Here is a 14,581-nt window from a genome sequence, read left to right as displayed (position 1 = left end):
GTATTATACCATGTCTTCTATCTTGTTATTGCAACAATATCATATCCTATCATTTGAGCTGTTTCTCATGATTAAAATTGCTTGTAACAGATGTTCACACTAGTCCACACAAGAAAAGGAATGGGAGGAGTATCACTAGAATGGAGGCTGTATTTGCAAGGACACCTGACATGCCGAAAATCATAATTACCCTTAATGAATATGGTCAGCCTGTAGGGAAGAATTATAGGCAACTTTCTAGTGTTATTGGTTGCCTGGTGAGGAAGAAATTATTAGTTCGTTGTTCTGATTGGAGGCTTATTGATGCTGAAGAAAAGGATGCAGTTTGGGATGAAGTACAGGTAAATTTATGCTAGAATAGTATGTTGTTTTTTATTGATGTCAAAAAAAACAACTCAATCAAATGTTAGTTTATTTATGCTAGAACAGTATGTTGTTTTTTCTGCTAGAACATGTGGTATGGTTATCTACTAGAACAATATATGTTGTTTTCTTGTGTAAAACTGATTTTGTACTTTTCCATGAAAAAAACAGAAATTCTATGATATAGATGATGCTGGTAAGAATTGGTTTTTAATCACCGCTGCAAGGAAGTGGAAGGAATTTAAGGCAACCCTAAAGGAGCAGTATTTTGATGAGAACTTAACAGATGAGGAATTGGAGAAAAGACATGGTGATAGAGTTAATGATGAGGATTAGAACTTTCTCATAAATTATTGGAAGTCTCCTGAATCTGATGTATGGCTAATCTTATTATATACATACGTAACTTGTATTGTTCAATATCTTTGCATAATGTAACAATTTCTATCTTAGGTTCGGACGCAAATTGCCAAAGCGAACCGTGCTAAGTTGGAGATACATCATACAGCAGGCACTAAGAGTTTTGCTTGTTCTGGACATGAAATGGTACATACTACATAGAGCTATAATTACTTATTTCCCATTGTGTCTTATATTATGTACAATTATTCCAGACATAAAAACTTGAAATGACGAGAGTAATACCAAAGCAAGCAAACATGTTTTATTGCATTGTCATCAAACACACGGGCGGATTATTCATTAAACTAGTAGCTATCTATTCATTTGGGTAGCAGCACTCCCCTGGAGGCCCAACACTTTTACAGTAGGCCTTATCGCTCCTATGGTGTTCGTGCTCGCATAACCTGCGGCACCCATCCACATTACACGGGTATTGTGAGCCTCCGTTGCACCAATTGCACCAACGCAATATATGGATGTGGAAGATATGACTCCAAGAACTAAGAAAACAGCGACGATTGTGCTCTTGATGATGAGTGCCATGGGGAAAAGCTATGAAACTTGCTTCTTGAGAGGAGGGTAATCTGTATTTCTTCTTTATGCTGAAAGCTAAAACACTTGTAGATTGATGAACTTGGACGCCCTCCTCGAAGGGATGAACTCTATATCAAAACTCATACAAGAAAAAATGGTGTTGCAATAAGGAATGCAGAACCAATAATTGTAAGTTATTCATGTATGATTGCTGAATTATAGTATGTAATCTTTATGGAGTGCAAATATTGACATTTCATTTATGTAGAGCAAACTTAAAGCAACTATTGAGGCCCGTCCAGAGTTGACAGAAAGAACAATTCAACAAGGTGACGTATTTGCTGCTGCTTTGGGTTCAAAGGAGCCAAGAGGCCGTGTGCGAGCATTAGGTCTAGGACCTACTCCTCAAGATGTTGGTATAGCAGGACTGAAGTGTTACACACCTACAAGATTTCAAATGGAAGTTTTGGCCCGTAAAAAGGCTGAAAGTAGGAGTGAAGCTCTAGAACAGCGCCTGACACAAATGGAAGCACAAATGCAAATAATGGAGAAGAGGTTTGCACAGGAAAGGCAAAATACAGAAGTAATGTCACAGAATGGTTTTAATTCACAACGTGTGGTATATACTACTATAACAATACATCAGCTAGTTGTTTGGCCTCTTAATACCTTGTGTAGATTTATCTCATTATCTCTTCCATTTTGTTTGTAGAGCCCAAGATCTACAAAACATGTTCATGAGGCATATCATGATGCTCATTTTCAAGAAGATGAAGCTTATGAAGATAATGAGAGCAATGATGCCATTGATGTGGGTGAAAACTTGCTTGTGGATAGGCATACTGCAGCCCCAACTACACAAAGCCCTTCCAATGCCGCCCTTGTAATGCAGCCCCGTGCAGCCCCATCCTCTCAATGTAGCCCTACCAATCTATTCCCAGTAGTGCAGCCCAATGTAGCCTCACAAGTCTAGTCTCGTCAGTGTAGCCTCACCAATGCAGCCCCTACAATGCAGCCCCATGTAGCCCAGCCATCACAGCCTCAAATAGCTAAACCAGCACAACCCTAGGCAGCCAAACTAGCACAGCCCCAGGCAGCCAAACTGGCATAGGCGATGAATGTAAATGCCCCCTCGCTCTCATTCACATGAAGAACATGTAATGCTCTCATCCATGCTACAAAGTTTCTTATCATAATTGCATTATTTGCTTTATCATTATTTCAATTCTCATAGATGCATTACTTGATTCAGATTGGAAGGGATGTGATATTATATGAAGTAGTCAGATCTGATACAGCTGTGGCTAGGGGAACAATTATTTCAGTAAATCCTAAAACCACTCTTGGAGGTGTAGCTCTTGGAAAGCATTATTGTGAAGTTGTTGTGAATGTTGTGATCAAAAGGGATGCAATTCTGCCTCGCCCTTATACTGGTGTGGAGAAGATGGCTGATGCACTTAAGTTGCCGATTGCATGGCCATACAATAGAGTAATAAACTGTCCTAGTCATTGTTTCCTGTTTTCTCATATGTAATTAGTGACCAGACTTCTAACTATTGATATTTGTGATAGATGAAGGTTAGCAAGGCATCAACAACCAATCATGGTACTTCAGGTATGTTTCTCCTCTGAGCGACTTAAGTTTATTTCAGCTGATTTCCAAACTATAGAGTGTTGATAGTAGATTAAAAGCACTGAAATCTAAGTAGTTTCTTGTAAGATCCAGCTATTAATCCATTATATATGTCTATTTTTAGAAGTAGTAAAATCAGAATTAAATTTGATAAATATTGGAAAGCAGAATTCCACTTGAGTAGTACAAATATTATTCCAGTAGCATATGCTTGCAAAACACCAGCTAGGAGGCCAAATATGGTCTGTGTGGTTAGTCAACCAAAACAGGGGATAGTAAATGTTCAGGCCTTCAGGGTCACCTTATAGAATTAACCTAGCATCTCATATTCATCTGAACATTGCCAATAATTTACTACATGCAAAGGCTAACAAGAAGCTACTAATCTTGCAAGTGGTGCTCCACTTCAGGGTCACCTTATAGAATTAACCTATCATCTCATATTCATCTGAACATTGCCAATAATTTACTACATGCAAAGGCTGACAAGAAGCTACTAATCTTGCAAGTGGTGTTCCACTTCATATTCCAGGAAAACACCATAAAAGTCAATATCCCATATTATCATGCTCCTCAAACTGTTTTCTCCTTCAAGATGCATTTTCAAACTTCACTTCCAATCACTAAGGCCTCAGAAAACAAATAGTGTCCATGAAAAGAAACTGGAGGCTAAACTCCCTTCTACTCAGAAGATCAAATGAACAAGATCAATCTTCCCTCTACATGTATTTTTTCACCATTTATGAAACATATATAGTAGAATGGTTTATCTTAACTTGTGTTAACTTATGTCAGATAAATGAATGGAAAAATGTTTAGTTGTCATTTGGCAACAAGAATAACCCTCTTGTCTCCTATTACAACTTGATTTTCAAATATGGTCATGACACGTTCTAGCAACAAATGTCAAATATGTTTTATCATTTCTTGCAACACTAGATGATTTTGATATTCGTTTTTGACTTAGATTTAGTTGATGCAGAGATGTATTGTAGCTTTATGTAATTCTGTTCTATTAACAAATGTCACCTTGACTTTGTTCAGCTAGGAGAACCTAGAGGTTGTGAGATGTTGGATAATGTCAACAGCAAGATCAATCGAAATACTCACCGATGATATTTTGTTTGAGTAATTGGAGTTGAGGCATTTTGTAGTGAACTAATTAGATTGTGTAAGCCAACATATGACTTGTGGTTGCCATTTGACCAAGCTAGCTAGGTTGCCTATGTACTTTTTCTTTTGTAAAGATGTACAACTGTACAAGTGCAAATGTTGGCTTCAATGAAAACTTGAGATATGTTTATCTAATCACATGCGATTGATGAGTAACGTGAATTGCTACGGATTATTATGCGGTTAATGAGTAATGTGGATTGGTGTGGATGTTGAATAGGCTTGAAATTATATGGTAAATGTAAATTAATTATATATAATCATGTCAGTACATAGCGATGGATTGTTGGTCGGTAAAAAGATATACACCATCAAACCATTGGTCGGTAAAGATTGTAACAGATCAAGTGTCGGTATAACTAAGAGCATCCAACTATCGGTCGCTATAAATATGTCGGTCGGTATAACTTTATATCGACGCCACTTACACCGTCTAATGGCATCGGTTGGTAAAGGGCTATACCGACCGATGATCGGTCGCTATAACGACTTATAGCGACTCTTCTGTAGTCGCTGTAAAAAGTGTGTGGTATAGTGGCCCCAGCCTCCACCTCCTTTATATGGCACTGCGCGACGAGGGCCCACCAACCATGATTCAGTTGGGCACCCCCGATTAGGGTGCGGGATCAAGGCTCGACTCGGTCGTTGGACCGACTCGGAGGAAATCGACCTAACATTCTCTCCCTTGATCTCAACTTATAACTTATATTTAAAATACTTATCTATTTTCCCATTCCATCACAGATTAGAGCATTGAGCGTGCCTAATCACAATGGTTAGTACCGTTAGATTAACAGCTATAATACACGTCTCCATTTTAAAATAGATTCTCAACTAGGCCCTTATTATCCATGAATCATAGGCTTTTCCGTAAACCTATGTCGGCTAAGTGTTCTCTGAACACATTGGGCGGTAAGCCTTTTATAAGTGGATCCATAAGCATTTTCTTTGTACTTATATGCTCGAGACTAATAGAATGATCCTGGACTTTGTCTTTCACAATATAAAACTTTATGTCAATGTGTTTGGCAGCACCACTTGACTTATTGTTGTGAGCATAACATACTACTGGCTCATTGTTGCAGTATAATTTGAGTGGCTTATGAATGTCATCGACCACTTTCAACCTGGGCATAAATATCTTTAGCCAGTTCACCTGCCCCGTGGCCTCATAACATGCTATAAAGTTAGCATACAACGTGGACGATGCCGTGACGGTTTGCTTGGAGCTTTTTCATGATATAGTTCCCCTGCGAGAGTAAATACATAGCCTGATGTGTATTTTCTATCATCTACATCTTCCACAAAATCTGAGTCTAAATACCCCTCTATATGTAGGGAATCAGATCTTTTGTACATTAGCATGAGGCCTTTTGTGCCTTGCAAATAACGCAAAGCTTTCTTTACCATTCTCCAATGATATATTCATGGATTAGTTTGATATCTGTCAAGTATCCCGATAACAAAAGCTAAGTTTGGACATGTACATATTTGAGCATACTGTAAGCTTCCTACAGCTAAAGCATATGGAACCGCTTTCATTCTATCAATCTCATATTGGATTCTGGGACATTGGAATTCCCCAAAACTATTGCCCTTGACTATAGGAGAAGGTGAAGGCTTACACGCATGCATACTGTATTTTTTTAGAACCTTTTCTAAGTATGCCTTTTGCGATAATCCTAAAACCCCTTTTCTTCTATCTCGGTGAATCTCTATTCCTAAAATGAATGAAGCTTCACCGAGATATTTCATGTCAAAATTTGAGGACAAGAACTTCTTCGTCTCTAGTAGTAGGTTAACATCACTACTAGCGAGTAAGATATCATCCACATACAGGATTAGGAAAATGATTTTCCCATTCTTGAACTTTGTATAAACACAATTGTCCTCCACATTCTCTTTAAACCCAAACTTTCTTATCGTTCCATCAAATTTTAAATACCACTATCTAGAGGCTTGTTTTAATCCGTAAATGGATTTCTTCATATGGCATCCCATATGTTCTTTTTCTTTCACGACAAAACCTTTTGGTTGTGCCATGTAGATATTCTCATCTAAATCCCCGTTAAGGAAAGCCGTCTTGACATCCATCTGATGTAATTCTAAATCGTAATGTGCCACTAATGCCATTATGATTCTAAAAGAATCCTTACATGAGACTGGAGAAAATATCTTATTATAATCTATTCCTTCTCTTTTGCGTGAAGCCTTTCACCATAAGTCACACTTTAAATCTTTCCACATCCCCTTTAGAGTCATATTTAGTTTTGTAGACCCATTTACAGCCTACTGTCTTGGCTCCTTTAGGAATTCTTTCTAAGTTCCAAACACCGTTGGTGCTTATTGATCTCATTTCATCTTGCATGGCTTCAAGCCACTTTGACATGTGAGTGATTCTCATGTATTCTTCAAATGAGGTGGGATCACCCTTCATTTGAAAATTTTCACATTCATAGACTTCGTAACCATCAAGAATTGCTGGTTTTCTGATTCTTTGAGACCTTCTAGGGGCCTCATTAGTTGGCGCTTGTTCCATATGGGGTTGTTGTTCTTCTTCTTCATGTGCGACAACACAGGCTCTATAGGATCCTGAAGGATAGGTTCCTCATGTTCATTTATTGTTGCCATAGGAGAACTTACAACAGGTGCTGTCACTTTAGTGTCCTGCACTATTGGTGCAGCAGTAATAGATAGCGAGAGATATGGCTCCTGAACCATCGGAGTGGGCACATTTACCTGCTTCTCCTCAAGGTTAATTCCTCATGCTACCATGCTCCCTCTGACCATATCATCCTCCAAGAACACAGCGTGTCTTGTTTTCACAAACTTCGTATGTCTATTAGGATAGTAGAAACGATAACCTTTTGACGTATCTAGATAGCCAATGAAATGGCAACTGACTGTCTTGGAGTCTAGCTTCCAATGTTTGGGTTAAATGCTTTAGCCTCAGCTGGACAGCCCCACACACGTAAATGATTAAGTGAGAGTTCCCTTCATGTCCACAACTCATATGGTGTTTTAGGCACCAACTTGCTTGGTACTCGATTGAGAATATGAATGGCGGTTTTTAACGTCTCCATCCACAAACTTATCGATAAAGTGGAGTAACTTATCATACTTCTCACCATATCCATTAAGATACGGTTGCGTCTTTCAGCTACTCCATTCTGCTGAGGCTCGTTCGATGTAGAGTACTAGGCAACTATGCCATTCTCCTATAAGAACTTTGCAAAAGGTCTAGTAACTTGGCCATATGGGGTATGTCGACCGTAGTACTCCCCCTTGTAGGGAACCGTGATGCCTAAGAGGAGGGTGAATTAGGCAACTTAAAAATCTAACTCTAAACTATGGCCTCTTTTTCTAACCTTAGCAAAACCTATGCAAAAGATAAACTATCTAAATGTGCAACTACGGTTTTGCTAGAGTGTCGCCATCTCTACCGCAAAAAGGAGTTATGCAAACAATGTAAATGCAGAAGCTAAAGAGTAAGGTAGAGATATGCAAACTCATGTCGACGACTCAAATATTTTTACCGAGGTATCGAGAAGCGCGCAAGCTTCCCCCTAGTCCTCGTTGGAGCCCCTCGCAATGAATCTATCGCAAGGGCCAAGATCCTGGTCGGGTAACTCCATGGATAGCCCAGGCCTTCCCCATGCGCAAGTGGGTCTCCGGTGTGCCTTCCGGCAAGCCTCTCCCAGACCGCTCTCCGCCGTCTTCACTATCAAGCTTTCGGCTGAAATATCACGGGCCTTGTTCCCTCTGGTACTCGGTGACCGGATGCTGCTTTCGTCCTGACTGGACGCGTCCGATCGTTCCGACCTTTAGGGCCGTGATCAACTGATCGAACGCTGGTAGCATTCGGTCACATGCCACCAGACGCGTTCGGTCGCGATTTCGCCGCTCTAGAACCTCTATGTACTCGATCGGACACTGCTATTCTGCGTCCGGTTGATTTTTCACCAGCGTCTGGTCAGTACTAAACATGTTGCCGGTGATGATGAACAGTACCATCGGTGCATCTGGTCACTTTCGAGGCTGGTCCGGTCGCTGTGTCCGGTCACTATGAGCTCGTTTCTTCGTGATCTTGCGTCCAACTTGGTTTCTATCGTCGTTCTTGGACTTTGCTTGATACCTTGGGTCTTCTCTTGTGCTTCTACGGTCTTTCTTATGGTGTTGATCATCGGATCATCACGTCACCTTCATCCAAGTCACGTCTTGCATCCTTTTGAACTACAAAACAATCACTTGCAAATTCATTAGTCCAATTTGATTGTGTTGGTTATCAAACACCAAAATCCAAAGTAAATGGGCCTAGGGTCTATTTTTCTTACAATCTCCCCCTTTTTGGTGATTGATGACAACACGACCAAAACAAGCCAATAATAAAAATTTTGGAAATTAAAAACTATTTACTTGTAAGGATGCAATGCAAAGGGCAAGGTTATATGATGATGAAAGATACCACATGTAAACATCTTTGAAAACTTATCTTGCCCTTGCAAATGTACCCATATGGCATTATGGATTTAAGCCTCCCCCTAACTCCATAATCCACTATCCTCCATTTCTCAGACTATTACCACTTGTAAATTATTACCATTACCACTTATAAATTATTATGATTTGGCTTGCTTTTGGTCCTATAAATTCTCCCCCTTTAGAATCAAACACCAAAAAGGAAGACATTAGTAGCACAAAGGAGGGTCAAACTTTGTGATCTTTTGTATGTGGAGTAGAATGGGTCACAAATTTTGACTCTCACATTACATAGACTAAGCTCCCCCTAAATATATGCATACATATGATGGAGAATATAGTTTATATATAATTAGCAAGTTAATGCTCAAGGGAATTTAATATATATAGTGCATGGAGAAAGCATATAAATACCAAAGTGATATCAACATGATGATATCGATTTAGAAATATCACATGTGGAAATCAATTTGATTTATACCACTTGCAATAGGTGGTGGATATTTGAAGTATGATGCTCAACTCTGGGGACTCCATTTTCCTTGCAATGAGACTACTACACACATGATAAGCTTGAAAAGGTGTTAGTCTCAAAGCATCCAACTTGTAGAGTAACCTTCCCCTAAATTTGTGCACACAAGTATTGAATACTTGTAGGAGACATGCACATTGATTTTAGAATAAAAAATACCACTTGAAAGATGGCATCACATGAATGTGAGAATCATTTTCGAAGGTGATATTCGGGAGAAATTATCTACAATTTGGACTTTGGCACATATTAGATGAACAATTGTAAACAAGCTATGTGATATGCTCCTAAATAATTTAAACAATGTAGGTTTGCTCCAAGGGTTAAGAGTGAAACCGAGCAAGCCTACCATAAGATATACCTAGTGTATGCATGACAAAAGATTAAACATGCAAATGCAAACCTAGGCATAAAAAGTAACTAGATGCTTAAAGATACCACTTGTCAGAAATTAAATCTCACTTGTAGGAAATTAAATCTAGTTACCTGATATGGGAAGGGGCATTTGGATCCATAGTTTTCACTAACCCACTTGGCAATTAACATGATCCAATGTGATGCACCCCATGAAATTCACTCATACTTTGCCAAGTCTCCAAATTCCCCGAAGTGCATCGGACTTCTCACTTTCCTTTCGGGATCCAAACCTTCTTGGTGCTCTTCATGTTAGAAATGATCTCCTTTGGCACCCAAATAGGCTTGGCTCCATTGTTGTCTTGCTTGTTCACCTTAATGGCCACCACCTTGTCATTTTTCTTCTTCAAGAGATAAGGTGTGGAGGCCTTCTTGTCCACCTTGTTGGTGTAGGTGTTCAAGAGCTTGCTTGTTTGCTTTTTCTCTTTCTTCTTTGCTCCTCCCCCATTCTTCACCTTGCACTCATAGGACTTGTGGCCTTCCTTGTGGCATACATAGCAAACCATGGTTTGTCCTTCATCAAGCTTCTTCACTCCCTTGACGGTGTTATCTTGATGAAGTTGGGCTTGCTCCATCTTGCCTTTCACTTGAGTCAAGTCCTTGGTGAGGTGAGCCACTTCTTGCTTGAGTTGCTCATTTTCCTTTGCAACCTCCTGTGTGCAAGTATCTACAACAACTTTCTCAACACAAACTTGGTTGCACAAGGGTGAGTCTAAACATAAATTATTGCAAGAAGTAGAAGCATCCTTTTTAGGCATGTTAAAGATAGAATTTTTCTTTTTAGGTGCCTTCGTGGGGGTTATACTGACGGCTTCAAGATTAGCAACTTTATTAGTTAGCTCATCACAATGTTTGCACGTGGTTTCCATTTTTGTAAGCAAACTTTTATAAACATCTTGTGAGCTAGCTAATTTTTCTTTTAATTTTTCATTTTTCTTCACAAGTTGCTCATCATTGATTGTGCATGCGTTTGTTGTTGTACTAGACTCAAGTTGCTCAATTTTAGTAGATAGTTCAATATTGAGATTAGCAAATGTCTCATATTGTTCAAGCAAGGTTTTATATGCCTCTTGTGAACTATCTAGCTTTTCTTTTAATTTTTGAGCTTCTTTTGTTGACTAGTGCAAACTTTAGCATAGTTAAGATTTTGTTGCACAATTTCATCATAAAAAGGCATTTCATCATCACTATCACTCTCACTGGAGGATGAGCTTTTGTTACCTCGTGCCAAAAGGCACACACACGAGAAGACCTTGATGATGAGTGCTTGCGCCCTCGCCTCTTGTGATGGTCTTCTTCTTCACTTAAAGAATCATCCCGTGACTTTATTGATGTGAGGGCTTTGTCCTTGCATGCCTTCTTATGTGTCTTGGGTGTGGGCTTGTTTGGACAAACTTCCACAAAGTGCTCAAACTCGCCGCATCCATAGCGTCCTCTCTTTCTTTGCTTATTTCTTTGATTGGTAAATATGATATATTGAATTTGGATGGGCACACCCTTGATATTGAGCCTTTGGATCATCCTCTCCACCTTGTTGATAAGTTTGATTGATTCTTCATCAAGGTCGGAGTTGGAGGAGGAAGATTGATCATCATCACTTGAATCTTCATCATCATCATCATCATCCTCATCTCCTTCTTCATCTTCACTTGAGGAGCTTGAGATTGAGCTTGTCTCAACTTGTTTGCCCTTCATCTTCTTTTTCTTGCTACATGCAAGAGCATTGCCTTTGTTTTATGAAGAGACTTCTTCTTGACCCATCTTGTGTGATATTTCAAATGCCACTATCTTGCCAATGACTATGGCCTAGGTCATGGTGCTCAAGTCCTACATGTTGTGAAGGATGGTGATGATGCTTGCATATTTCTTTTATGGTAGCACGGAGATGATCTTCCTCACGATGTCAGCATCACCTAGCTTTGTTAATCTGATATAATTGAGCTCATTGATAATTAGATTCAAACGAGAATACATATCACGAACAAGCTCATCATCATTCGTTTCAAAAGAATCATAACTTTGTTGAGCTAGGCAATGTTTTTGCTCACGAACATTACTTATGCCGTCATGGAGCTCTTGGAGTTTTAACCAAATTTCATGTACCATATTTAAGGTGAACACTTGGTTAAACACGTCCATTCTAAAAGATTCAAAGAATCAATTCTTAGCTCTAGCATTGAAATGAATTTCCTTTTCTTCACTCTTTGTGGGTTTATCAGGATTCTTAATGTGTTTCATCCCATCATGATTGACTCTCCAAACACCCAAGTCTATCACCTCAAGATGACAAGCCATTCTAGCTTTATAATAGGGGAAGTTAGTGCCGTCAAAGTGCGGAGGCCTAGAGGTATCTATCCCAACCACTCTAAATAGCGTTGGCTCAACGACGGTTAAGCCAAAGGTCCAAATTGAGCCAACTGGCTCCGATACCACTTGTAGAGGACCATGACGCCTAAGAGGGAGGTGAATTAGGCAACTTAAAAATCTAACTCTAAACTATGTCCTCTTTTTCTAACCTTAGCAAAACCTATGCAAAAGATAAACTATCTAAATGTGCAACTACGGTTTTGTTAAAGTGTCGCTATCTCTATCGTAAAAAGGAGTTATGCAAACAATGTAAATGCGGAAGCTAAAGAGTAAGGTAGAGATATGCAAACTCCCGTCGACGACTTTGGTATTTTTACCAAGGTATCGAGAAGCGCGCAAGCTTCTCCCTAGTCCTTGTTGAAGCCCCTCGCAAAGAATCCCTCGCAAGGGCCAAGCTCCCAGTTGGGTAACTCCGTGGATAGCCCTGGGCCTTCCCCATGCGTAAGTGGGTCTCCGGTGTGCCTTCCGGCAAGCCTCTCTTAGACCGCTTCCCGCCGTCTTCACTATCAAGCTTCCGGCCAAAACGCCGCGGGCCTTGTTCCCTCTAGTACACGGTGGCGGCCACACCACAAATGCAGTTGGTGTGATCTCGCAAGACTACAAGCCCCTCCTATGTACAACAATGGTGCTCATAAGCCCCGAGTGGTAAGAGGTATGCAAACCTCACTAAACACTAGGCCTAAACCTAGAGCAAGCGTATAAGCGGTGGTCTAATAACCTAAGCACTTCGCAAAGCACCTACACTAATCACCTAATGAATCACTAAGCACTATGCAGGTGGAGATCACTAAAATGGTATATCAACACCCTTGGTATGTTTTCTCAGCTCCACTATACTCAAATGGCCGGTTTGGGGGTCAATTTATAAGCCCCGCTGAGAAAGTAGCCGTTGGGGATAAAATCCTGCTTTTCTGCTACTGACCGGATGCTGCTTTCATCCTGACCGGACACGTCCGATCGTTCCGACTGTTAGAGCCACGATCAACTGATCGGACACTGGTAGCGTTCGGTCACATGCCACCAGACGCGTCCGGTCATGATTTCGCCGCTCTGGAACCTCTCTGTACTCGATCGGACGCTGTTGTTCTACGTCCGGTCGATTTACCGCCAGCGTCTGGTCAGTACTAAACGTGTTGCTGGTGATGATGAACAGTACCATTGGTGCGTCCGGTTGCTGCTGCTGACGCCTGCTGTTGCCGAGCCTCTTGATCGGTGCATCCGGTCGCTTTCGGGGCTACGTCTGGTCGCTGTGTTCGGTCACTATGAGCTCGTTTCTTCACGATCTTGCATCTGGCTTGGTTCATATATTCGTGCTTGGACTCTGCTTGATATCTTGGGTCTTCTCTTGTGCTTCTACGGTCTTTCTTACGGTGTTGATCATCGGATCGTCATGTCTCCTTCGACCAAGTCACGTCTTGCATCCTTTTGAACTACAAAACAATCACTTGCAAATTCATTAGTTCAATTTGGTTGTGTTGGTCATCAAACACCAAAATCTAAAGTAAATGAGCCTAGGGTCCATTTTCCTTACACCCCCAAATGTCGGATCTTACTATCTTAATCTTTAAATTATGTTGATTTTCTACTTCAGCCTTAAATATTTTAAATTTATCCAAAGCTTCTGATCTTTCCTTAATTAGATAAATATGGCCATAACGAGAATAATCATCTATGAATGTTATAAATGAATCATAACCATCCACACTTTTCATAGAAAACAGACCGCAAATATCTATGTGAATTATTTCCAAAATTCCTGCGCTTCGTTTGGCGTCTTTCTTTATTTTCTTAACATACTTTCCTTTAATGTAATCAATACACTGTTCTAAGTCTAAAAATTCTAATGGCGGAAGAATTGATTTTTTTGAATCAATCGTTATATTCTCCTCCTCGAAATATGGCCTAAACGACAGTGCCATAATTTTGATGATACGTTATGAATTATCTTCCGCTTATTACTTACATTCATAGACGAGAAGAAATTCTCATTATTAGTGCTCACAACATTCACATTCTCACAAAGTAATAACAAATAAAAGCTTATCTTATCGGAAGGCAAGACCAACACACTTATTATTAAACACAATCTTATATTGGTCATTACCAAAATGGCAATCATATCCATCATCGTCTAAACGTGAGACACTTATTAAGTTTCTGCGCAAAGAGGGTATATAAAGGACATCTGAAAGCTTAAGTACAAAGCCATCATTTAATTGTAATGGGAGTTCTCAAATGGCTTCTACTTCAGCTCTGACTCCAATTGCCACCTTAATGTGTCTTTCTCCTCTTTGTAGGGTCCTGCTCGTATGGAATCCCTGTAATAAATTTGCAACATGAATAGTTGCACCTGAATCAATCCACCAAGTAGATTTTGCATAACTTAAATACAAGGACTCATCTACAAATGTAATAATGTCCTCACCTTTTCTCATTAGGTTCTTCAGGAAGTCTGGACAATCCTTCTAGTAGTGTCCAGTCTTGTGGCACCATCTGCAGGTGTCCTTGTCTACTTGAACATAGTTGGATTTCTGATGGTGATCTTTCTGTGAGGCCTTTGCTTGTTGCTTAGAGGAGGAGCTATTGTCCCACTGAGGTTTCCCTTGTGGTTTAGCGTTTTTGTTGTTAAAGTTTTTCTTTTATTTTCCTTCACATGGTTGATGGAGTCACCATGTGAGCTCTTA

At 40.0% G+C, this 14,581-nt stretch overlaps 1 protein-coding gene across 1 annotated transcript; it reads left to right on the top strand.

Moving 5' to 3' along the window:
* The first annotated feature begins 98 nt into the window (after positions 1-98).
* On the top strand, positions 99-2,931 carry LOC136515527 (uncharacterized). Its single transcript, XM_066509091.1, has 7 exons — positions 99-341; positions 817-909; positions 1,390-1,488; positions 1,568-1,918; positions 2,012-2,182; positions 2,552-2,788; positions 2,872-2,931. The coding sequence occupies exons 1-7, from the start codon at positions 141-143 to the stop codon at positions 2,929-2,931; spliced, it is 1,212 nt and encodes a 403-aa protein (XP_066365188.1). The 5' UTR covers positions 99-140.
* The last annotated feature ends 11,650 nt before the right edge of the window (positions 2,932-14,581 follow it).

This window comes from Miscanthus floridulus, chromosome 17 (genome assembly GCF_019320115.1).
Source record: "Miscanthus floridulus cultivar M001 chromosome 17, ASM1932011v1, whole genome shotgun sequence".
Lineage (NCBI taxonomy): Eukaryota > Viridiplantae > Streptophyta > Magnoliopsida > Poales > Poaceae > Miscanthus > Miscanthus floridulus.
This window is presented reverse-complemented; position numbering and strand designations above follow the sequence as displayed.

Bases quoted from the DNA above. Each gene is read 5' to 3' on its own strand.
- LOC136515527 (XM_066509091.1), top strand. From the start codon at position 141: ATGGAGGCTGTATTTGCAAGGACACCTGACATGCCGAAAATCATAATT. The intron at 910-1,389 runs GTACATACTACA...AAACACTTGTAG, and splicing joins CTTGTTCTGGACATGAAATG to ATTGATGAACTTGGACGCCC. The intron at 2,789-2,871 runs GTAATAAACTGT...TATTTGTGATAG, and splicing joins TTGCATGGCCATACAATAGA to ATGAAGGTTAGCAAGGCATC.